General features: G+C 50.0%; 1 protein-coding gene across 1 annotated transcript; it reads right to left on the reverse strand.

Annotated features, from left to right (window-relative positions):
- Positions 1-328: 328 nt before the first annotated feature.
- TM4SF5 (transmembrane 4 L six family member 5) lies at positions 329-8,284 on the reverse strand. Its single transcript, XM_026005184.2, has 5 exons — positions 8,052-8,284; positions 1,554-1,634; positions 872-1,008; positions 496-679; positions 329-418 (listed from the first exon to the last, which is right to left on the reverse strand). Exons 1-5 carry the CDS (start codon positions 8,226-8,228, stop codon positions 404-406), a joined length of 594 nt encoding a protein of 197 aa, XP_025860969.1. The 5' UTR covers positions 8,229-8,284; the 3' UTR covers positions 329-403.
- Between the last annotated feature and the right edge of the window lie 14,499 nt (positions 8,285-22,783).

Consider the following 22,783-nt stretch of genomic DNA (forward strand, 5'->3'; position numbering starts at 1 on the left):
CACTTTCTTGTACTTTATTTTATTTTAAAGTCCCTCCATCAGCCAATACCTATCCCATCACCAGCGTGTTTTTTAAAAAAGTGAAGTAATCTATTGGCTGTCAAAAAAATGTGTACCCATCTTACATTGTTAAATTCTTTGGGCGTATGGAACTTGCCTGTCTTGTTTAGCACTGTATGTGAGCGCATTCTAACAGGCCAATAACTACTTGTTAAGGACACTTGCGGTGGGGGGGGGGGGTGTCCCAAACAGGAGCACCCGGAGGCCCTATGTGGCTAGAGGCCTTGGGGCCCTCCATGCACAGAGGGCATCATCTGAGACCCGAACAGAGAGTTCAAAAGTTTATTCCAGGTTCAGGTGGGCCAGTCGGGCATCCAGGAGGGAGCACAACGTCAGTGGAACTTCATTGAGGGGTGCCCTGCGGAAAAGAGAAAGTGAGGACGCAGCCAGGGAGCAAGGGGGTTTTGCTCCAGCTCCACCCCCACCGTGCCCCACCTCTTTCTTCCTGCAATCGCCGCAGAAGACACCGAGGGTGGCGTTCACCAGCTGTATCCCGCACAGCACGACCTCCAGACACGAGGCGGCCACCAGCAGCGAGAAGAGAGTCACATTCCAAGAGACCACGCCCGGTGGCTCCACGCACAAGTCCCACAAAGTACGGTTGAGAAGGTAAGAGCCTCTGCGGGGTGGGGGTAAGGGGGGCAGGGTCACGTGAGAGGGTGTGCCCTCCCTGCAGCCCCGTGCAGGTGTTCAGGGAGGTTTGCTTATGTGGCCCACGTGGTGGAGGCCCTGGCGCAGGTGCATCCCCCCCACCGCAGGTTGGGCATCCAGGTGGGAAAGGTGGGGAGGAGAGGGGCAAGCGAAGCCTTACTCGGTGTCTTTGAAGTGATATTCCCAGTGGCCGTTCATTAAGCAATTGGGTCCGATTCGGAGCCCGGCTCCCGACACTGCCAGGCAGTAGATGGCACCCAGCACCCCGAAGGCCGAGGAGAAGATGGAGCGCAGCATCTGGATGTGCCATGGAAGGAGAAGTGAGCAGGCCGCCCTTCCCGCGCATGCACCTTACCTCGTGGGCCTCCCGGCGCATGCAAAATACATCTCCCTGAGCATCTGGGGAGCTCAGTCCGTTAAGCATCTGCTTTCGACTGGGGTCATGGTCGTGGGGTCCTGGGGTCGAGCTCCCAGTGGTGCTTCCTGCTCAGCGAGGAGCCCGCTTCTCCCTCTCCATCTGCCCCCTTTCGTGCTCCCGTGCTCTCTCTCTCTCTCTCTCTCTCTCAAATAAATGAATAAAATCTTAAAACAAAACAAAACAAAACAAAACACCCTCCCTGCAAACCCGGGGGCTGGGCTTTAGCTGCTCCTGGAGCCAGAGGCTGCGGAGGTCGGAGGTTGTAGCGCCCCTCTGTACGCCCACTGAGGCCAAGTGCAGGGGCGTAGCTGGGACTCTGAGGAGGAGGAGCTCCCGCAGCTGGCGGGGGACCATGGCCACAGGTGTGGCTCTGCGAAGATCCATGCGGAGGGTCTTCCCAATCCCGCCCTCGTATGAATCTTACCCTGCAGCGATTTCCGCAGCAGCCCACACCGCAGCAGCCCTTGCCCCCTGCGCGAACCGCCGAGATGCCGGGACATAGCACCTGTAGAGGAGGATCAGTATGACAGCCAGCGCCCCCCACCCCCGCCGCTCCCCACATCCTCCACACCTTACTGCAGGGGCGTCGGGGGCCGCTAGTCTCCCCCTGGAGCTGCCTGGGATGCCATCAGCCCTTTGGACTGTAGGAAGGCCTTATCTCCCTGACTCCTGGAGCACGCTTCCCTCCCGCCTTTACTTATATCATCATTTACGTGCCTACTTATCTGCAGCCTCCAAGAGGGTAGGGCCCAATGTCACGATATCCTCCATAGATCTTGGCGCCTGGTAGGTGCCCAGCTGAACCGTAGTCAGAGGGCCTGGGGTCAATTAATGCCAACCCTGTGCTCACTTCACTCTCTAGGGATGGCCTCATCTCTCTGGGGTCTTCAAGACCCACCTCACAGGGCTGTTCTCAGGATTTAATGAAATGCCAGATCAACCTCAGGTCAAGACTGGCTCAGTACATGCTCAATAACAATAAATTTCCGTGGCAGAAAGGAATAGTGGTGTTGGAGTGTCTGGTGAGCTGGGATTATGTGGAGCGGATGGGGAGAATGTTGGTGAATGCCCTGATGGGCAGTGCAGGGACCCCCAACCTATAATCTTGGTCCTTTTTTTTTTTTTAAATTATTTATTTATTCATGAGAGACACAGAGAAGCAGAGACACAGGCTGGCTCCATGTGGGGAGCCCACAATGGGGCTCGATGCCAGGACCCTGGGATCACGCCTTGAGCCTAAAGCATATGCTCAACCACTGAGCCCCCCAGGTGCCCCTCAAGTTTTCCTTTAATGATTCTTGAACCTGTCTGGACGATCAATCCCCCACCACCTCCCAGAAGGATGACATTCTCTCCACCTTTCTGCGAAATGTCTGAATCTCTTGCTCCCGTGCTGCTGCACACTCCATCCTACGTTGCTACCACCAGAGTGAACTTAGCTTTCAACTGGTCTCTTCTCTGCCCAAATCCTTCAGGATCTCCTCAGGGAGTAGCCCATCAAGTCTGAATTCTAGGAGGGGGCACCTGGGGGGCTGAGTTGGTTGAGACTCGATTCTTGGTTTCAGCTCAAGTCATGATCCCAGCCAGGGTCATGGGATCAAGCCCCATGTCCAGTTCCTTCCTCAGCGCTGAGTCTGCTTGAGATTCTCCCTCTACTTCTCCTGTGTCCCTCCCCCCACTCTTGCACACGCGGTCTCTCTTTCTAAAATAATAAATAAATAAAATATTTAAAAGAGAAAAAGAAGGACGCCTGGGTGGCTCAATGGTTGCCTTCGGCTCAGGTCGTCCTGGGATTGAGTCCCCCATCGGGCTCCCCGCAGGTGGCCTGCTATCTCCCTCTGCCTGTCTCCCTGAGTCTCTCAGGAATAAATAAATAAAATCTTAAAAAGAGAAAGAGAGAGATTGAGCTTGGGGAAGGCGTTCGAGGCTGCTTACTTTGGCTCTGGCCTTATCTTGTTGCACCACACCAGGCTCTTTGCCTATTGCCCATCTCTGGAATTCCACAGCTGTCTTGATCTTTGCCTCTCTGTGCCTTGTGTGGCACACGGTGTACCAGGCATCATTTCGTTCCTCTCTACGGGTGGGGCCGAGGGTTTAATTCTGTCATCTCATTCCTCGTGACATCATAGAAACACCTGCCAAAGTGAGTAGAGTTCTTCCAGATACTCCCTGTCTGCTCTTCCATGTCTCCCAGCAGAACCAGCGGTGGACCTCTGGGTGGGATGCTTAACTGGGAAGCCCACAGATCCAAAGACACCTAGAATTGCTTTTGGGGTTTACCAATTTCCATTGACCTACCTCTTTGAGATTTCTATTTTCTTAGCCAAAGTGTTTAGTTCCTTTTTTAAAAAAAGATTTTTATTTATTTATTCATGAGAGACACAGGCAGAGGGAGAAGCAGGCTCCCTGCGAGGATCCAAGGCAGCCACTCAACCGCTGAGCCACCCAGGCATCCCAAGTGTTCGATTCCTATTGTTCTCCAAGCTCCTCTGACTCACTCTGTGCCAAGAGAAGGGTCACTGTAAGCGCAGAAGGAGACACTGAGTTTGTAGCTCGAGTCTGCTTCCTTGGCCCCTGGCCCACGCTCAGCCACTCAGCTCTCCTGGCCAACCACAGTTGTCTCCCATCACCTGCTCACCTCTACCCTTACTCTGCACACCAGCTGGTGGGACCCAAACCCAGAAGTGTCTGGAGCAACTAAAATGTTCCTGTTTTGCTGATGTGCGAAGGAAACCGGTATAAGAACTTCAGAAAACTCGGGGATCCCTGGGTGGCTCAGTGGTTGAGCGTCTGCCTTCGTCTGCCTTTGGCCCAGGGCGTGATCCTGGAGTCCTGGGATTGAGTTCTACATCGAGCTTCCCGCATGGAGCCGCTTCTCCCTCTGCCTGTGTCTCTGCCTCTCTCTCTGAATGAATAAATAAATAAATCTTTTAAAAAAAAGAAAAAAAAGATTTTATTTATTTATTCATGCGAGACACACACACACACAGAGAGAGAGAGAGAGAGAGAGAGGCAGAGACGCAGGCAGAGGGAGGAGCAGGCTCCATTCAGGGAGCCCGATGTGGGACTCCCATCTTGGGTCTCCAGGATCACACCCTGGGCTGCAGGCGGTGCTAAACCGCTGCGTCACCGGAGCTGCCCAATAAATAAAATCTTTAAAGAAAAAGAAAGAACTTCAGAAAAACCCTTTGGCAATATCCACGAGCACTGAATGCCTTGCACGCACCTTAAGAATCAGCCATTTCGGGAATCCCTGGGTGGCTCAGGGTTTTAGCGCCTGCCTGCCTTTGGCCCAGGGTGTGATCCTGGGGTCCTGGGATTGAGTCCCGCATCGGGCTCCCTGCATGGAGCCTGCTTCTCTCTCTGCCTGTGTGTCTGCCTCTCTCTCCTCTGTGTCTTTCATGAATAAATAAATAAAATCTTAAAAAAAAAAAGAAAGGAATCAGCCATTTCACTCCTAAGTATCCATCCAACAGTCATGCAAACAGAAGTTCACCTAAAAACATCTGTGGGAATGTCCATAGCACCATTATTTGCAATAAACCCAAGTTGGGGCCTATGCAAACACCCATCGATGGTAGGATGTTTAAATTAATTGCAGTGTATGCACACCCTGGAATGCGCAAGAAATAACAGACTACACCTCTGCATAATGACATGGATGAACCTCACACACATATGTTGAACTGGAGAAGCCAGACACAAAATTGCTACCCTGCAGGATTCCATTCATATAAAGCGCTGAACGGGCAAGACTAGCCCATGGGGTTAGAAATCAGGGTGGTGGGGACTGTGGTGGGGGTCGTGCCTGGCATGGGAGGCACGTCTGGGATTCTGGTAATGAGCTCTGTCTTGGTCTGAGTGCTGGGTGCATGGGGGGTCCGCTTTGTAAAAATCTGCTAGGCTGTCTGCTAAGGATCTGGGTGCTCGTCCGTATGACTTTAAAAAAAGTTCAGGGGATCCCTGGGTAGCTCAGTGATTTAGCGTCTGCCTTTGGCCCAGGGCGCGATCCTGGAACCCCGGGATTGGGTCCCACGTCGGGCTACCGGCGTGGAGCCTGCTTCTCCTTCTTTTTTTTTTTTTTTTTTTTTAATTTTTATCTATTTATGATAGTCACACACAGAGAGAGGCAGAGACATAGGCAGAGGGAGAAGCAAGCTCCATGCACCGGGAGCCCGATGTGGGATTCGATCCCGGGTCTCCAGGATCGCGCCCTGGGCCAAAGGCAGGTGCCAAACCGCTGCGCCACCCAGGGATCCCCCTGCTTCTCCTTCTGCCTGTGTCTCTGCCTCTCTCTCTCTCTCTGTCTATCATAAATAAATAAATAAATCTTAAACAAACAAACAAACAAACAAAGTTCAAAAGCTGGCAGCCTGATTGGCTCAGCGGTTTAGCACCGTCTTCAGCCCAGGGCGTGATCCTGGAGACTTGGGTTCGAGTCCTACATTGGGCTCCTTGCATGGTGCCTGGTTCTCCCTCTGCCTGTGTCTCTGCCTCTCTCTCTCTCTCTCTCTCTGTGTGTGTGTCTCTCATGAATAAAGAAATAAAATCTTTTTTAAAAAAGTTCAAAAGCTCAAAACAAGGGAAAAGGTCCTTCTATAGTTTCTTGTTGTGCTTTTTTTTTTTAATTTTTTTTTTAATTTATTTGAGACACAGAGAGAGGGAGCACCAACAGGGGGAGAAGCATACTCCCCGTGGAGCAGGGAGCTCGATGCAGAACTCAATCCCAGGACACTGGGATCATGACCTGAGCAGAAGGCAGATGCTTCCCTGACTGAGTCCCCCGCCCCGGGGGGCACCTTTCCTGTTGCAGTTATAATAAAATCCCCATTCTTCACAAGGGTCTACATGCTCTGGCCTGTGCCTGCCTCAGGGCTCATCTCATTAAACCCCCACTGCCCCGGCTGCCCACATGATCCTCAGATGTGCCAGCTTAGGCTGTGTACTTGCCAGCGACCCGCCCACCCTCGGCTGTGGTGTAGCTTCCTTCGTTTTGTCTTGTGGGGTCCAGTTCAGATGTCACCTCACTGAGGCCTTCCTTGAAGATGCTGTAAACAGGGGCGCCTGGCCAGCTCCATGGGTACAGCACTCCACTTTTGGTCCTGGGGTTATGACTTTGAGCTCCATGTGTGGCATAGAGTTCACTTAAAAAAAAAATTAAAAGTATATTCTTGGGGTGCCTGGGTGGCTCAGTCGGTTAAGCGTGTGCCTCTTGATTTGGGCTCAGGTCGTGATCTCAGGGTTATGGGACTGAGCCCCACGTTGGGGTGGGAGTGGGGGTGGTGTGCTTAGGATTCTCCCTCTCCATCTCCCCCTGCCCCTCCCCTGGCCCCTCCCCTCCTCTCTTTGGGAAAAAGTTTTAAAATTTTCAAAAATGTATACTCTTGGGGTGCCTGGGTGACTCAGTGGTTGAGCATCTCCCTTCCACTCAGGGCGTGATCCCAGGGTCCTGGGATTGAGTCCCATGTCTGGCTATCCGAAGGGATCTGCTTCTCCCTCTGCCTGTGTCTCTGCCTCTCACTCTGTGTGTCTCTCAGGAATAAAAAATAAAATCTGAAAAAGAAAAAAAAAAAACATTCTCTTGCCTAGAAATGAAATTCAAAGGGATAGAAAGTGATGTTTAAGAAAAAGAAAGAAAGAAAATGCTATGAACACTGCCCCCCCTCACCCCACGCCCACCCCCCTTGCCCTAGGAAGGAGCTCTTTGCCATCGCACCTGCTTGGTCTCCTGGGGGAGGGGAGGGCCTGTCTTGCCTGAAATCATCTTACTCCTTTGTGTTCTGCTCACAGGTTATTAACCGAGTGCCTGTCAAGTACAGGACTGGGCAGCCACGGGGCTTGCATTCACACTCTCTGGATGCTGTATGTGTCCTAGAGGGAGTGCCAGCTCCAGGGAGAGCAGGACCATGGCCCTAGTCCCCGCGGTGCCTAAGGGACTCTGCGAACACAGGCGAGAAAGTCTCCTTAAGAGCAGCTGGGGCGTGGAGGTGGGAAGAGAGGGGCCAGGAATGTCCTGGGTAGGGATGCCGGCAGGGCAGCGTTGGGGGGTATCCCCTGAGGCAGGCCGGTTAGACCGTGAGGAGGTATGGGTGGCCAGGGCTGGAGAAGGGGCACAGTGTGGCGCTGAGTGAGGGTGCAGGGAGGACAGTCACTGTGTCCAAAGAGGCCCAGGGGAGCCCTGCCTGGGGAGTTTCACCCGTGAGCCCTCTGAGGAGTGAGGAGCCAAGCTGGGGACATCCCATGGCCGTGTTAACCTACCCTGAAGTTCCCCCAAATGTCAGGGTGGGGATGAAGAGGTCTCTGAGGTGTGTGTCCCCCCCACCAACCCCACTCCTGACAGATCTGAGTCTCCAGGAAGTCGGGGGCAGGGGCACCCTCCCCACCATGCACACCTGAGCTCTGAGTCGAGGCAGCCCCAGGATGGAGGGGGGCATCCAGAAGTGTGAACAGAGAGTGGAGGGACGAGGGGGAGGCGGAACAGGCAGGATGAACAGAGCTGTGATCCTGTTCCTGGCTCCAGGTGCTCACACCCAGCCTCCATGCCCGTTATCATCCAGCCCTGATCACCACCCACAGGGCCAGCTGTTCCCTCTGGCCTTCGAGGGAGAGGGAGGGATGCGCTATAGCATCTGCTGCCCACCGCACCCCCCCCTGCCCCCACAGGGCAGGGAGGGACAGGGAGTGGGGGCCCCTTCCTTCCTTCCTTCCTTCCTTCCTTCCTTCCTTCCTTCCTTCCTTCCTTCCTCCCCTTTACCCTTGGATGTTTGGATGTTCAGCTCAGGCCTCCCCCAGGACTCACAGGCCCTCGGTGTCGGTGTCTGAGGGCGGTGGGAGGACCCAGGTCCCTCCAGACTGCCATCCCCACCCCCCACCCCACCCCACTCGAGCTCAGGACCCCGCAGTGGGGAGCCCACCCGCTCACCATCAGGCCCCCTCCAACGAAGCCAGCCATGAGCCACACTTGCAAACTGAGGTTGCTGACGTTAGTCCAGTTGGTCTTGCCCTGAGGCACCAGCAGGAGGGCATTGGCCACCATGCAGACCAGGGACAGGGGGATGAGGGAGAGCCCCACGAAGCGGGAGCACTTCCCAGTGCACATGGTGAGGCAGCCACCCCTACGAGTCCTGAGTGAAAGTGAGCCCGGATCTGGGTCCAGAAGAAAAACAAGCCTGGAGCAAGGTACAAAGGTTGGAGAGGAGTGGCAGCATCAGGCAGGGAGAGATAAGGGAGAGACAGGCAGGAACACCGCAAAGAGGAGGTGGAGGGGCCGCTGCCCTCGAGCTGGGGGGGTGGGGGGTGGAGGCGAGGAGCTTGACACGCAGGAAGTGGCCTGAGGTTGGGGTGCTCTTTCTCCCTTCCTGCTGCACCTGCACCTGCCCCTGCGGCCATCCCCCAAGGGCCGCTCGCCTGCTTTGTGCCTCAGCCGAGCCTGACGCCTGTAAGTCCCCGTTGCCTCGCGGGCACCAGAGCTGTAGTGACTCCCCTTCCCTGGTGGCAGGTGGTGGGGACAACCTGGGCCCGTGTGAGGAGCAGTTAGTGAGCTGGGGTGCCCTGTCCTTCCCAGGGGTCCCAGGCCGAGGGGCTCTTCTGGAAGGAAACTAAAAGGATGGTGGCAAACCCTCATTGTGCTCTCATTTCTTCTGTCATTACTGGTTTAAAGATCCCTCCTCCTGGGGCGCCCAGGGTGAGGTTCAGTGGGTGAAGCATCTGCCTTCGGCTCAGGTCGTGATCCCAGGGTCCTGGGATCAAGTTGTGTGTCAAGCTCCCTGATCAGTGGGGAGCCGGCTTCTCCCCTACTTAATGCTCTCTCTCTTTCTCTCAAATAAATAAATACAATCTTAAACAATAATCAATAAATAAAAACAAAAAGCCCTCCTCTGCTGAGGCCACTGCCTGTCTCTCAGCAAGGAGGCCTGACTGATGAGAACATGCTGCCCCTGCGGCTTCAGTGTGTGATTCGGTGACGGCCACAGGACCTGGGTCAGTCCTGTGAGAATCAATTCCTGGCTTGGGTCATGGTCAGCCTGCGGTCAAAGAAGCTCTGGTTCCGTTGGGGGTGGCTGAAGTTCCTGGTGGCAGAGCCTTGCCATGAGGGAGTGCCTGCAGGAGAGCCAAGCCCCCAAGAGGAAGAGCAAAGACCGGGAGGGGTCTAGACGGTGTGGCTGGCTCCATCGGAGCTGACAGATCCAGCCACGCCTGAAGCCTGATCAATCCTCCAAGGTTCTGTCTTCCAGCAAACCAGTTGGAGGGGCGCTTCTGTTGATGGCGGCGTGGAGAGTCCTTTCCGATACAGAGAGGGATTCACGAAGTCCTCACTGTGCACAGGGCCCAGGGTTGGAGACTGTGGGGCCCCCCTCTGAGTCAGAGGCGGGCCTAGGTGCCAGGATGAAGGTGAAGGCCCTTGTAGGGTGCAGAGGCCAGGGTGTGGTGTGCAGCCAGGGACGCCAGCAGCCCCCTGAAACCATGGTGGAAATGCTGACAGTGGAGAAGTCCTTTCACTCAAGAATGAAGAATCGGGGAGGCCTCCCCCCATTGACAACACAGCTGGATTCAGCACCGCCTACAAGGGCTTGCCACTGGAACCAGAGGATGCCTGAAACAGGACATTTCTCTGAACCTCCCTGAACTCTGTGGTGCAGGACCTGTGGACGATAATTGTGATTATTGTGACAACTGGTATTCAGTTTTGCCGAACACTTTAAAAACACTCCCATGTTGTTTCTTTTTTTTTTTTCTTTTTTTTTAATTTTTTAATTTATTTATGATAGTCACAGAGAGAGAGAGAGAGAGAGAGAGAGAGAGAGAGAGAGGCAGAGACACAGGCAGAGGAAGAAGCAGGCTCCATGCACCGGGAGCCCGACGTGGGATTTGATCCCAGGTCTCCAGGATCGCGCCCTGGGCCAAAGGCAGGCGCCAAACCGCTGCGCCACCCAGGGATCCCTCCCATGTTGTTTCTGATGCGTCTTTTCATTGATTTTTCTGTCTCTTTTCGTTAATTTATTTTTTTAATTTTTATTTTATTTATTTATTTTTTTACACTCTCGTTTTATTTTTTTTAAGATTATTTATTTATTTATTCATGAGAGCCACAGAGAGAGAGAGAGAGAGAGAGAGAGAGACAGACAGACAGACACAGACACAGGTAGAGGGAGAAGCAGGCTCCAATGCAGGGAGCCCAACGTGGGACTAGATCCTAGGTCTTCAGAATCTGGCCCTGGGCTAAAGGCAGTGTTAAACTGCTAAGCCACCCGGGCGGCCCCTTCTCTCGTGTTTTATTTTATTTTTATTTAAAAATTTTTTTTTTTTTTTTTTTTTATTTTATCTACAATAGTCACACAGAGAGAGGGGCAGAGACACAGGCAGAGGGAGAAGCAGGCTCCATGCACTGGGAACCTGATGTGGGTGGGATTCGATCCCGGGTCTCTAGGATCAGCACCCTGGGCCAAAGGCAGGCACCAAACCGCTGCGCCACCCAGGGATTCCTTCTCTCGTGTTTTAGAAGGTGGATCCTAAATCCTGTGAGCTTTGCAGGAGTGTGCTTTCACTTGTCACCTGTCTCCTTCTGAGAAGCCTTGGGCTGCCTTCCATCCCTGCAAGGCCCTCCGAGGGGGTTCGGTGCAGACAGTTTCCCATGCTGGGCTTTATAGCTCACAGAAGAAGTGATGGTCACTGTCAGAGTGACGTCAGGTCCCACTGATGGCCCCGAGAGGAGACTCAACCCCATCCCGGTGGGCAGAGCGGGATGCAGAGTCTGAGTGGTGCTGTTGCGTTTTAGGCGAGTAAAGAGACAAAGAAGTATGTGTGGGGTGGCCACAGGTGTTCCTTATGTTGCATTTATACAATTGGATGTGCCTGAAATAATGAGGGGGTACCTGGCTGAGGCAGCCTGGGGAGCACACAACTCTTGGTCTCAGGGTTGTGAGTTTAAGCTCCATGCTGGCTCAGAGGTTACTAAAAAATAATAATAATAAACTTTAGGGGTGCCCAGGTGGCTCAGTCAGTTGAGTGTCTGACTCTTGTGTTTCAGCTCAGGTTGTGATCTCACAGGTCATGAGATCGAGCCCCGCATTGTGTTCCATACTCAGTAGGGAATCTGCTTGAGATCCTCTCCTTCTGCCCCTCGGCCTACTTGGGCTCTTTCTCTCTCTCAAATAAATAAATAAAATCTTTACAAAATAATAAACTAAAAAATAATCAACTAAAAAAATAAACATTAAAAATTTTTAATTATAAACTTAAAAGCACAATTATTTAAAAAATAATACACTTTAGAAAAAAACAGGGCAGCCTGGGTGGCTCAGCAGTTAGCACTGCCTTCAGCCCAGGTCCTGATCCTGGGGACCCGGGATAAAGTCCTACGTCAGGCTCCTTGCATGGAGCCTGCTTCTCCCTCTGCCTTTGTCTCTGCCTCTCTCTCTCTCTCTCTCTCTGTGCATCTCTCATGAATAAATAAATAAAATATTTTTTTAAAAATAATTAATTAAAAAAAAACAAAAAAAAAATCATAGGGATTTGGAAAGTTTTCTGCAAACCGAGAGAAAGAGCTCATCATCCTGAAGATGGAGAGAAGGAAATGCATGCTGGAGAAATAGGGACAGTAGGATTTGGGTGGGATCTTCAGGAAGATTTTCACTAGAATCTCCTGGAAGTAGGAGCAGAGGATTGTAAGAAAGGAAGAAAGGGCCATCATGTATTTGGGGGAGAAAAAGGAAGAATTGCACAGAACCTCAAAATGCACAGAGGGGAATCGGGGAGAATGGGGCTGCCGGAGAGCCGAGGGTGAGAGAAGAGTGTAGGGGGATGAGCCCCAGAAATCCCTCATAGGCAGGAAAGGTCTAAAGGTTGGGAGAAAGGAGCAGCCATGGGGAAGAGGGTGGAACTGTGATGCCACATAACAAGTCAGGTGGCCGAGATGCCACGGTCCATAGTCTGCGGTGGGCGCTCCTGCCTCTGCTGGTTGAAAGGCACACCATATCCCAGGTAAAATGTCAAAAGCAAACTGAACTTAGATTCCTCCTGAAGAGCCGTATCATTCCAAGATACGTCTATGCAGAAGTAAAGGTCACATAGAGAGGAACAAAAGTCGGTCCAGCTCCGAGATTTCTCTGTGGCATTCAGAGCAGCGTCTATGGTTCTGACAGCCAAACAAACAAACAAACAAAAAAACAAAAAACCCAACCCTCCCCAAAAAACCCCACCCCAAAACCAAAAAACCAAAAACAAGCACCATATCCTGATTATTATTATTTTTTAAGATTTTATTTATTTATTCATAGAGACATAGAGAGAGGCAGAGAGAGAAGCAGGCCCCATGCAGGGAACCCGATGCGGGACCCAATCCCGGGTCTAAACCGCTGCGCCACCAGGGCTGCCCTATATCCCGATTATTGTATGAGTATCTGAGGTGTTTTTTCGCATGTGTAAAGGGCAAAAGAATCACATTTCTGAGAATGCTTGGGTTTGAAATACCACGGTGTCTCTCTTCTTCTCCTTTTAAAAATCTTTCTAAAAATATTTTATGTCACCAAGAGATGTAGTGAAGGAAAAAGCCCCAAATGGGGAAGTCTAGACATAACTCTAATTTTTGTAAATTTAGTCATGAAATTGAACGTCAGTTTCAAAATCAAAAGCCTTTTTTTTTTTTTTTTAAGAGTCTATTCATTTATTTGAGAGAGAGAGAGAGAGAGAGAGAGAGAGCATGAGCAGGGCTGACAAGCAGAGGGAGAGGGAGACACAGACTCCTCCGCTGAACAGGGAGCCCAATGTGGGGCTGGATCCTGGGACCCTGAGATCATGACCTGAGCCAAAGGCAGGCGCTTAATGGTCTGAACACTCAGGCGCCCAAAAAAGCCTTTTAAAGAGAAATTCTAAAAATTACTCTGACAGTAGTAAAAACGTCCATTGTTTATTGTCTACTCTGTCCAGAGTTCTATTTTGAGGAAATAAATATGAAGTAACAGAAAACCCAACTCTACTGAAGTCAGAAGGGAATTTATTAGTTCAGGTAATCAAAACGTCCAAAGGTGGAACTAATTTTCAAGCATGATTCATAGAGAAGTAATTGATAGGCTGGACTTCATTAATGTGAGAATCTTGTGGTCTGCAGGAGACACCGCCAGGAGAATGAGAAGATAAAGCCATGGATTGGGAGAAAATATTTGTAGAAGACACATCTGAGGGGCACCTGGGTGGCTCAATGGTTGAGCATCTGTCTTCAGCTCAGGGTGTGACCCCGGGGTCCTGGGATCGAGTTCCGCATCGGGCTCCCCATGGGGAGCCTGCTTCTCCCATTGCCTGTGTCTTTGCCTCTCTCTGTGTTTCTCATGAACAAATAAATAAAATATTTAAAAAATAAAAAATGAAAACCAGACTTCTTTTCTGGACCAGTTTTAGGGTCACTAAATTGAGTGGAAAGTATAGAGTGTTGCCATACACTGCCAGGGCCTCCCCCACTGTTTATACTATCCACAGCAGAGTGATACACGTGTTACAATCAGCGAACCCACAAAACCTGTCATTATCACCCCAGGTTGTGGGGTTTACTCTAGAGTTTTGACATATGTGAATCGTGACATGGATCCGCCGTGAGAGCGTCACACAAGATAATTTCGCTGCCCCAAATACCCATTCTTCTCAGTCCATCCATCCCTCTCCCCTCCCCTGACCCCCCAGCACACATGGCCCTTTTTACAGCCCCAGGGTCTTACCTTTTCCAATCCATCCTAGGGCTGGAGTCACGGAGCGCGTGGCCTTTTCAGTTTGGCTTCTTTCGCATAGCATCACGCAGATCAGTCTCACGTGCATCTTTTTTGTGGGTTGAAAGCTCATTTCTTTTTAGTCCTAAACAATTGTCTGGATGGACCATGGCTTATTTATCCACGCACTTGCTACGGGGCATCCTGGGTGCCACCGAATTTTGGCCACCCATGAACCTCCACGTGCTTGGACCTATGTTTTCTTTCTTTCTTTTTCTATTTTTTTTAAAGATTTTATTTATTTATTCATAGAGAAACACACACACACACACAGAGGCAGAGACACAGGCAGAGGGAGAAGCAGGCTCCCTATGGGGAGCCTGATGTGGGACTCGATCCTGGGACTCCAGGATCGCACCCTGGGCCAAAGGCAGGCACTAAACTACGCTGAGCCACCCAGGGTCTCAATTCTATTTATTTTTAAAGAGACCATTTCAGTGGTGTCCTGAGCACAGATTGTCGAGGGGAAGATACATGCAGCGAGACCAGGTGTCGGGAGGCTGTCACAGTCCAGGTAAGAAATGACACAGTGCATGAGTACATATTTTCTGTATTCTACACTGTATTCTTACAAGAAAGTAAGAGAACACATGATTAAGAAAACCGTAAGAAAAATACGCTCTGTACTGTATTTATTGAAAAAAAAAAATGCGTATAAATGGGGCTGTGTAGATGTTTGTATCTTCATTTCGGGGTCACTCCTGGCTCAGTGCCGTCTGAGGGGGGTTGGATCCCATCCCAATTGGGGGCCACCGAGCAGCGGGAAGAGCTGCCAGCAGGTGGCAGCCCAGCTGGGAAGGCAGGACACTCAGGACCCTCCTGGGGGTCCCCTCTGGCTGGTTGTTCGGGGCCACATACTCATCCACAGGGGCCACCCTAACAAAATACCCCGGATTTGAGGGCTTCAACAGCAGAAATTTACTCTCACTGCTCTGGAGGCCCGAAGGCCGGCGTTGAGAGGGGTCAGCAGGGCTGGTTTCCTCTGAGTCTTCTTCTTCTGGGGTCCTTCTCCCGTGTCTTCGAGTGATCTTTCCTCTGTACGTGTCTGTGTCCAAATTCCCTCTTTTTACAAGTACATCAGTCACTGTGGATGAGTGACCTCTATCTTGGGTAAAAACCCCACCTCTGGATACGGCCACGTTTTGAGGTCCTGGGGGCTGGTACTTTCACATGCGACTTTTCAGGAGTCGCAGTTGGGCCCTCACAGGTGTGAAAACCTTCCTGCCAACTGTGAGGCTGCATTCGAAATAATAATGGCCACATGCATCTGAATTTTATCAACATTATCTGGGGAGGGCAGGAAGACAATATGTTTAATTTCTTGATTTTGTAATTGGGGAGACTCATGGAGCATTATTTTATTCTTAACTTTGCACCAAGAGATATAAGTTAAAAATGCTCTTAAGGGGACACCTGGGGGGCTCAGTGGGTTGAGTGTCTGTCTTTGGCTCAGGTCATGATCTCAGGGTCCTAGGATCGAGCCCCATTGTGGGCTCCCTGTTCAGCAGGGAACCTGCTTCTCCCTCTCCCTCTGCCCCTCTCCTTGCTCATGCTCTCTCTCTCTCTCTCTCTCAAATAAATAAATAAAATCTTTAAAAAACGCTTTTAAAATTTTAAAGGAAAACATTAGAGAAACACGAAATGGGGTGTGCGCCTTCCAGAGCACCGGAAGAGATGGAAGCAAAGCAAACTCAATTCACGGAAAAGATAAAGCACAGGGGAAAAACAGAAAGCATAAAACAAGGTCACTCATTATGTGAAACACATAGGTCAAAACAATCCCTGTAAGTATTCTTTTTTTAAAGATTTTATTTACTCACTCATGAGAGACAGAGAGAGAGAGAGACAGAGACACAGGCAGAGGGAAAAGCAGGATCCATGCAGGGAGCTCGATGTGGGACTTTATCCCAGGACCTCAGGACCACACACTGGGTGGGCTGAAGGCAGGCGCTAAACCACTGAACCACCCAGGGATCTCCTCCCTGTAAGTATTTTAAACTCCTCCATAAAAAAGAAAATTAATATTTTCATATGGAACTAATTGGCCAAATTGTGTTAGTGGCGTTGGCCTGGGGGAGGGGCAGGGTGATGGGACACGAGAGGGGAAGGGGACTCACTCTTTGCCTTCCATGAAAAGGCTCTTTTTCTACCTTTTGGATTTTTATTACTGTGTTGTTACTTCAAAATAACAAATGCATAACAGAATGGCTTTTTTTTTTTTAAGATTTTGTTTATTTATTCATGAGAGACACAGAAAGGCAGAGAGACACAGGCAGAAGGAGAAGGAGGCTCCCTGGGAAGCCTGATGTGGGACTCGATCCCAGGACCCCGGGGTCATGCCCTGACCCTGAGCCGAAGGCAGACACTCAACCACTGAGCTCCCCAAGCGTCCCTGTGTAACAAAATTAAACCATATTGTACAGATAGTGTTTTATCAAAGGGTCTTTTTAAGTCGGGATGGGGCATATTCACAATTATTATGTCATAGCCCTAAGGCTTCAGGCACAGGTCATATTATAGGAAACATATAAAGACATATACAGCCAAAATAGTTAGAGATGACCTGGGAAGCTGTCAGAAATATAATAGGATGGAGAACTGTGGGTGTAACTCAGCAGCCTTTAGTGGAGAAAGTAGGAAAAAGATACGCAAAGGTACAAAGGTATTGAGGATCTAAGTGATAACAGGGTTGATTTATTAATTAGCCACTTATTCGACAAATATTTATTGAATGTGTATGATGTGCCCCAGGCCTGCTGCCTGATCCTGAGAAGATAGCAGCGAAACTCGAGGCTTCATCCCGGAGCTTGTATGCAGCTGATATTTATTGACCTTTGTATCTCATAAATGGAGACCACACCCTCTTCAATGGCAATGAATCAGTAACAAATATGGATCAAATATTAGGCTCTGAAAGAAATACCAAGTTCCTCAAACCTGAAATCGTACTGGCCACATTCTCCTATCCACAGTGCAAGAAACCTGAAACTCCCAAATGTTTAAGTAACAAAACCCAGGCCTTTAAGAACCCCAAAACGGGCCTGGGGGCTCAGTGGGTGAAGCATCTGCCTTCGGCTCAGGTCATGATCCTGGGGTCCTGGGATTGAGCTCCCACATTGGGCTCCCTGCTTAGTGGGAAGCCTGCTTCTCCCTCTCCCTCTGCCCCTGCTCATCTGCTCTCTCCTCTCTATCATTCACTCTATCTTATATAAATAAATAAACTCTTAAAAATAAGAACCCCCAAACGGTCCTAAATACTTTTAAAAAGTTGTTTACTATTATTGTTATTATTATTATTATTATTATTATTATTATTATTATTATTATTATTTTAGTAATCTCTACATACAACACAGTGCTCAAACCACGACTCCGAGATCAAGAGTCGCTCACTCTTCTGACTGAGCCAGCCAGGTGCCCCCTTACCGAGTCCTAAATAATTTTTTGTTTAATGAGGAAATCCCAATTGTAAACTCAGATGATTATAAACAGACAGTGAGCATAGGTCACGGCAAAACATGAAGCACAAATACCACCCTATTGAGCACTTAGGGTTGGTCAGGGTTGGGGCCACAGACGTGTCATAGTTTGTCTTGTACAACCCTCATGGGGGGCACGGCAGGGCACCCCCATTGTAAGGCAGGCACTCTGCAAGGGTTGGCGGAATGAGTGTGAATGGCTCAGAGAGACCAAGTAACTTGCTTGAGACCCCACAGCTGGGACTGGTACTTAGTTAGGCCTGGCACACTCTAGTTTTCATACTTGCCACTGTCGAGTGGTCTCGCCACCAGCACTGGTGAAGCTTGTGGAGGGGAAGAGCCAAGGGGCGAGCTGGCTTCATCCAAGGCCAGCTTTTTTTTTTTTTAAGATTTTATTTATTTATTCCTGAGAGAGACACACACACAGAGGCAGAGACACAGGCAGAAGGAGAAGCAGGCTTCCTGAGGGGAGCCTGATGTGGGACTCGATCCCAGGACCCCGGGATCACACTCTGAGCCAAAGGCAGACACCCAACCACTGAGCCACCCAGGCGTCCTAGAATCTGCAACTTTTCAGCATCACATAAACTGTGGAACTAATTGGACTAGAACCTTCCAGTGACTTCTCCATGTCTTCCTGGCCTCCCTCCAAGCCTGTGACTTTCAGATGTTTTGACCGTGGTCTACGGTAAGGGATACTATAGATGCAGCGCGCGCGCGCACACACACACGTTTACAAACATATATGGTAGATATAAGTGAACCAATTGTCTCACAAAATAGTACTGACTGTTATGACATGTGATATCCCTAATATTTTTAATCTATTCTATTTCACTGAAAAAAGAATGTTTAGGGCCATCTGGGTGGCTCAGTAGTTGAGCATCTGCCTTCGGCTCAGGGCGTGACCCTGGGGTCCTGGGATGGAGTCCTGATTCAGGCTCCCTGCTCAACAGGGGGTCTGCTTCTCTCTCTGCCCCCCCCCCCCACTCGTGATCTCTCTCTCTCAAATAAATAAGATAAAATCTTAAAAAAAAAAGAGAGAGAGAGAGAGAAATAAACTCTTGCCCTAACCAGAGGTCAGAGTACTTACTTTCTACCAAGAGCCTGTTAGCGGATATATTTCAGGCTTTGCAGGGCCGTATGGTTTGTGTTATGAGCACACTATTCAGAACCCTGCTGTTTGTATCATGAAAGTAGCTACAGACAATACATAAATAAACAGCTGTGGGCCAATTTCAGTGTAAATTTATGGACACCACCATTTGAATTTCATGTCATTCTTGCATCACAACATCTTCTCCTTTTGGTCTTGGCTTGCTGTGCTGGGGAAAACAGAAAACAGGTGGTGGGCTGGTTTTGGCTGGAGGCCACAGTGTATTGACCCCTCCTCGGGGCAGACTGTAAGTCTGTTTTCCCCCCATCACATCTTGAAAGTACTACCCAGAGCCTCACTGGCATCCAAGCAATAGTTCGTAAGTGAATTATTAGAGATAGCAGTTTGTAAATTAAACATTCTTCTTACACAAGTGCTGCATCCTCATAGCAGCCAAACGAGCAACCCCACTAGACCAAGTGAGCACGCGAATCCTCAAGTGTGCCTGCGGCTCACAGATAACCATATCCTTTCCTACTTTGAATGAGGCAGATGCCAGGAATTCAGGGAAAGGTTATTTTCTGGCTAAGGGAGTGGTAAAAAGTGCTATTTCCCCTTAATTCGCCGGGGACCTGGGCTTCCCTTTTATGGCCTTGGGGTCTTAGGAGGCTCCTCCGGTGGGGGTGGGGGCCAGTCCCTCCTTATCAGGGAGTCAGGGAGCTTCTCCTTTCCTAAGGAAGTGATGTGTAGGCTGAAGAGGCGTCATTGGTGGTTGAGCAAGAAAATGGGGAAGTTTCATGATGAGAGAGAACAGCGTCTGTTTGGAGGCATCTGGCTGGAGGGTAGAAAGGAGGTGGAAAGTAGCATGAGACCAGCCCCCGTGGCGGAGGCGAGGCCGGCACAGGCCACCGCAGAAGGGCCTGCCCAGCGACAGGTAACCACCGGCTTACAGGAACCAAGGAAGATAAACGAGGACATTCGGGGAAAAAACATCCTCAGGAAGCCTTGGCCAGATCCAGAATGAGGAAGATGCTACAAGAGGAAGATGCCATTTGTCATCCAATCAGGGGCATGACAACAAAAAAAGAAAGAAAAGGGAGGAAATTCTATCACAGAATAAAAAACAAAAAAACCCTGAAGGGACACAGTGGCCAAAGCCAAGTGAGGACCTTGTTTATTCCTTGAAATAAATCAGCTGTAAAAGCCGTCATTGAGATTATCAAAGAAATTGGACTGTGAACTGGGTATTTTATTTATTTACTTCCTAATTTTGTTGGACACGATATTAGCATGGTGGTTACCTTTTTTACGAGCCCTTAATAGTCATAGACGCACAGGAGGGAGACGCCCAACATTCCGCTATGTACTCTTTCTTTCTTTTCTTAATTTTATTTACGATAGTCACACAGAGAGAGAGAGAAGCAGAGAGACACAGGCAGAGGGAGAAGCAGGCTCCATGCACCGGGAGCCCGACGTGGGATTCGATCCCAGGTCTCCAGGATCGCACCCTGGGCCAAAGGCAGGCGCCAAACCGCTGCGCCACCCAGGGATCCCCTGCTATGTGCTCTTGAACCCTCCGGAAAAAAGCTGTGGGTGTGATCTTGTGACACAATAATATGTATTTGCTCTTTGTCCCCGTTCTGGGCAGTGCTTCTCAACATTTTGGAATTTCCCGCGTGATATGGGAGAGAAGAAGGTCTTAGGTTATTCACATCAGGCTTTTTCCACTGAGTGTGTGCTAATGAGGTGACTCTTGGTGGCCTCTGGATGGCTTCAGGGTTATTCCCTAAGAATAACATCCTGTGTGGCTGGATTGTTGTTGTTTAAGAGGGAGCTGTGGGTCCTTCCTCAACTCAGACACGCTCTCAGACCCTGCAGCGTTTAACGCCAAGGATGTTGCCCTTAAATTAGTCGCTCTTACCGTCTTTTTTTTTTCTTTAAGAATTTATTTATTTATTCATGAGAGACACAGACAGAGAGGCAGAGACACAGGCAGAGGGAGAAGCAGGCTCCCTGTGGGGAGACCGATGTGGGACTCGATTCTGGAACCCCAAGATCACACCCTGAGCCCAAGGCATACGCTCAACCGCTAAGCCTCTAGGCGTCCCCAGAATTCCTTTTAAATTTTACGTTTCGGGCAGCCCCGGTGGCGCAGCGGTTTAGCGCCGCCTGCAGCCCGGGGTGTGATCCTGGAGACCTGGGATCGACTCCCACGTCGGGCTCCCTGCATGGAGCCTGCTTCTCCCTCTGCCTCTCTCTCTCTGTATCTCTCATGAATAAATAAATAAAATCTCTAAAAAAAATAAATTTTAAATTTCATTTTAGCTATTAGGGACCATAACCAAGGGATGGGATGTTTTCCCCTTTTTTCTTATTAGTTTGCATTTCCTTGCACAGCCAGGGGACCAGCTCCCTGGGAGTTGGGTCCGGTTCTGAATTCCATGGGTGACTTTAGCTTTGGTAAGTGGGTTAAGTGCGAGGTACCTCTGCTGTTCACACCAGGAGTGACCATGGGCCGCCCAGAAAGGAAAGGTCCCTCATTCTCTACCCTTCCTCCTGTCTCTTCCCAAACCACATCTTTGTGTGAGCCAAGGTCAGCATAGACACTTCTGACCCATACTTTATCTGTTATTACTCTGAGCACTTCTGACACCAAAGGTGTGTGTATGTGTGTGTGTGTGTGTGTGTGTGTATTTCCCCACACCAACAGGTGCTCCAACTGGCCAGATACTTGGGTGGAGTGGTGGGAGGATGGGGGGATGGGCTGGGAAATTGCTTTGCCAGTGGAGCTTTTCACTCTGTGTCCTACTCTCTACAACTCTGGCACCGAGTCCCTGGAGGGAGCTTAATCCCCCCAGGGCCACCCCCACTTCAGAAGGCAGTCATGAGCCCCGGGGCCTCCCGTACTTCTGACCAACTGACTATAAATTGAGGCTTCCCACAATCCCCTCCTCAGGTTCAATAATTTGCCAGAACAGCTCATGGGACTCGGGAAAACAGTTTCCTATTACTGATTGATTACAAGCGGTGCAACTCAGGGACAGGCAGATGGAAGAGATGCACGTGGCAAAGGCATGAGGGGTAGTTAGGGGGAGTCCTCATACCATCTGGCCGTACCCCCCAAGCACTACCTCAGTAGGCTCCCCAGCACAGCATGCTCTGAACCCCATTGGTTAGGGGTTTTTGTGGAGGTTCTGTTATGTAGGAGTGATTGATTAAATCCTGGTGATTAACTTGGTCACCAGCTCCCCTGGCCCCTCTCCAGGGGCTGCTGGGTGGGGTGAGGGTTCCAGCACTCTACTCATACCATTACTAGCCAACAGCCCCTATCATCAAGTTAAATAGGGATCCACCTAGGGTGACCTCACTGGCATCAACTCAGATAAGGTTGGAAGGGCTTATGATTAATAATAACCCAAGACACTCTCCCATCATCCTTTTCACTAAGGAGATTCTTCTATTTGAGAAAGAGAGAGAGAGAAAGAGAAAGAGCATGAACAAGAAGATGGGCAGAGCGAGAGGGAGAAACAGACTCCCCTTGATGTGGGACTTGATGCCAGGACCCTGGGATCACACCCTGAGCCAAAGGCAGATACTCAACCAGGGAGCCACCCAGGTGCCCCGAAATAGTTTTAGATTCGTAGTCAAGTTACACAGTATGCCCATATACCCTTCCCCCAACTTCTTCTAACGCTGCATCTTTATCAAAACGAAGACATTAACATCAACACAATACCGTCAGCTAAACTCTGTAGATTTTATTTGGATTCCTCCAAGTTTTTCCACGAATGTCCTTTTCCTGCCCCAGGATCCAATCCAGGAGACCACCTCATAGGTGTCCTGTCTCCAGAGCCCTTCTAGTCTGTCACAATTTCTTGGTCTTTTTTTGCCTTCTGTGACTTTGACACTTCGGAAGAAGCACCGTAGACTGTCCCACAGTAGGGACTTATCGGATGTGTCCTCACGATCACACCAAGGTTATGGATTTGGGGGAAGAATACAAGGGTGACGGCTTTCTCATCACCACGCATCAGAGAGTGCATGATGTCAACGTGACTTAATCTCATTAACCTTGATCCTTTGGGTAAGGTGGTGTCTGCCAAGTTTCTCCACTGCTTTTCCGTTTCTAGACTTAGCTAACTGAGTCACTTATGCCCAGCCCATACTCGGGATTTTAAGAGTGGAACAAAGTAACCCGAGGGATTTAGGCAGGACGGCAATGTGGTAGAAGGAATTCTCTGCCTGAAATGGAGAGTGGGCAGTGAGAGTGGACATGAACTGGCGGATCCAAGGGACTTGAGCAGCATGACTCAGCAGAAGTATG

Source organism: Vulpes vulpes, chromosome 12, assembly GCF_048418805.1.
Source record: "Vulpes vulpes isolate BD-2025 chromosome 12, VulVul3, whole genome shotgun sequence".
NCBI lineage: Eukaryota > Metazoa > Chordata > Mammalia > Carnivora > Canidae > Vulpes > Vulpes vulpes.

Bases quoted from the DNA above. Each gene is read 5' to 3' on its own strand.
- TM4SF5 (XM_026005184.2), bottom strand. From the start codon at position 8,228: ATGTGCACTGGGAAGTGCTCCCGCTTCGTGGGGCTCTCCCTCATCCCC. The intron at 1,635-8,051 runs GTGAGCGGGTGG...CCTCCTCTACAG, and splicing joins TCGTTGGAGGGGGCCTGATG to GTGCTATGTCCCGGCATCTC. The intron at 680-871 runs GTAAGGCTTCGC...CCCACCCCGCAG, and splicing joins TATCACTTCAAAGACACCGA to AGGCTCTTACCTTCTCAACC.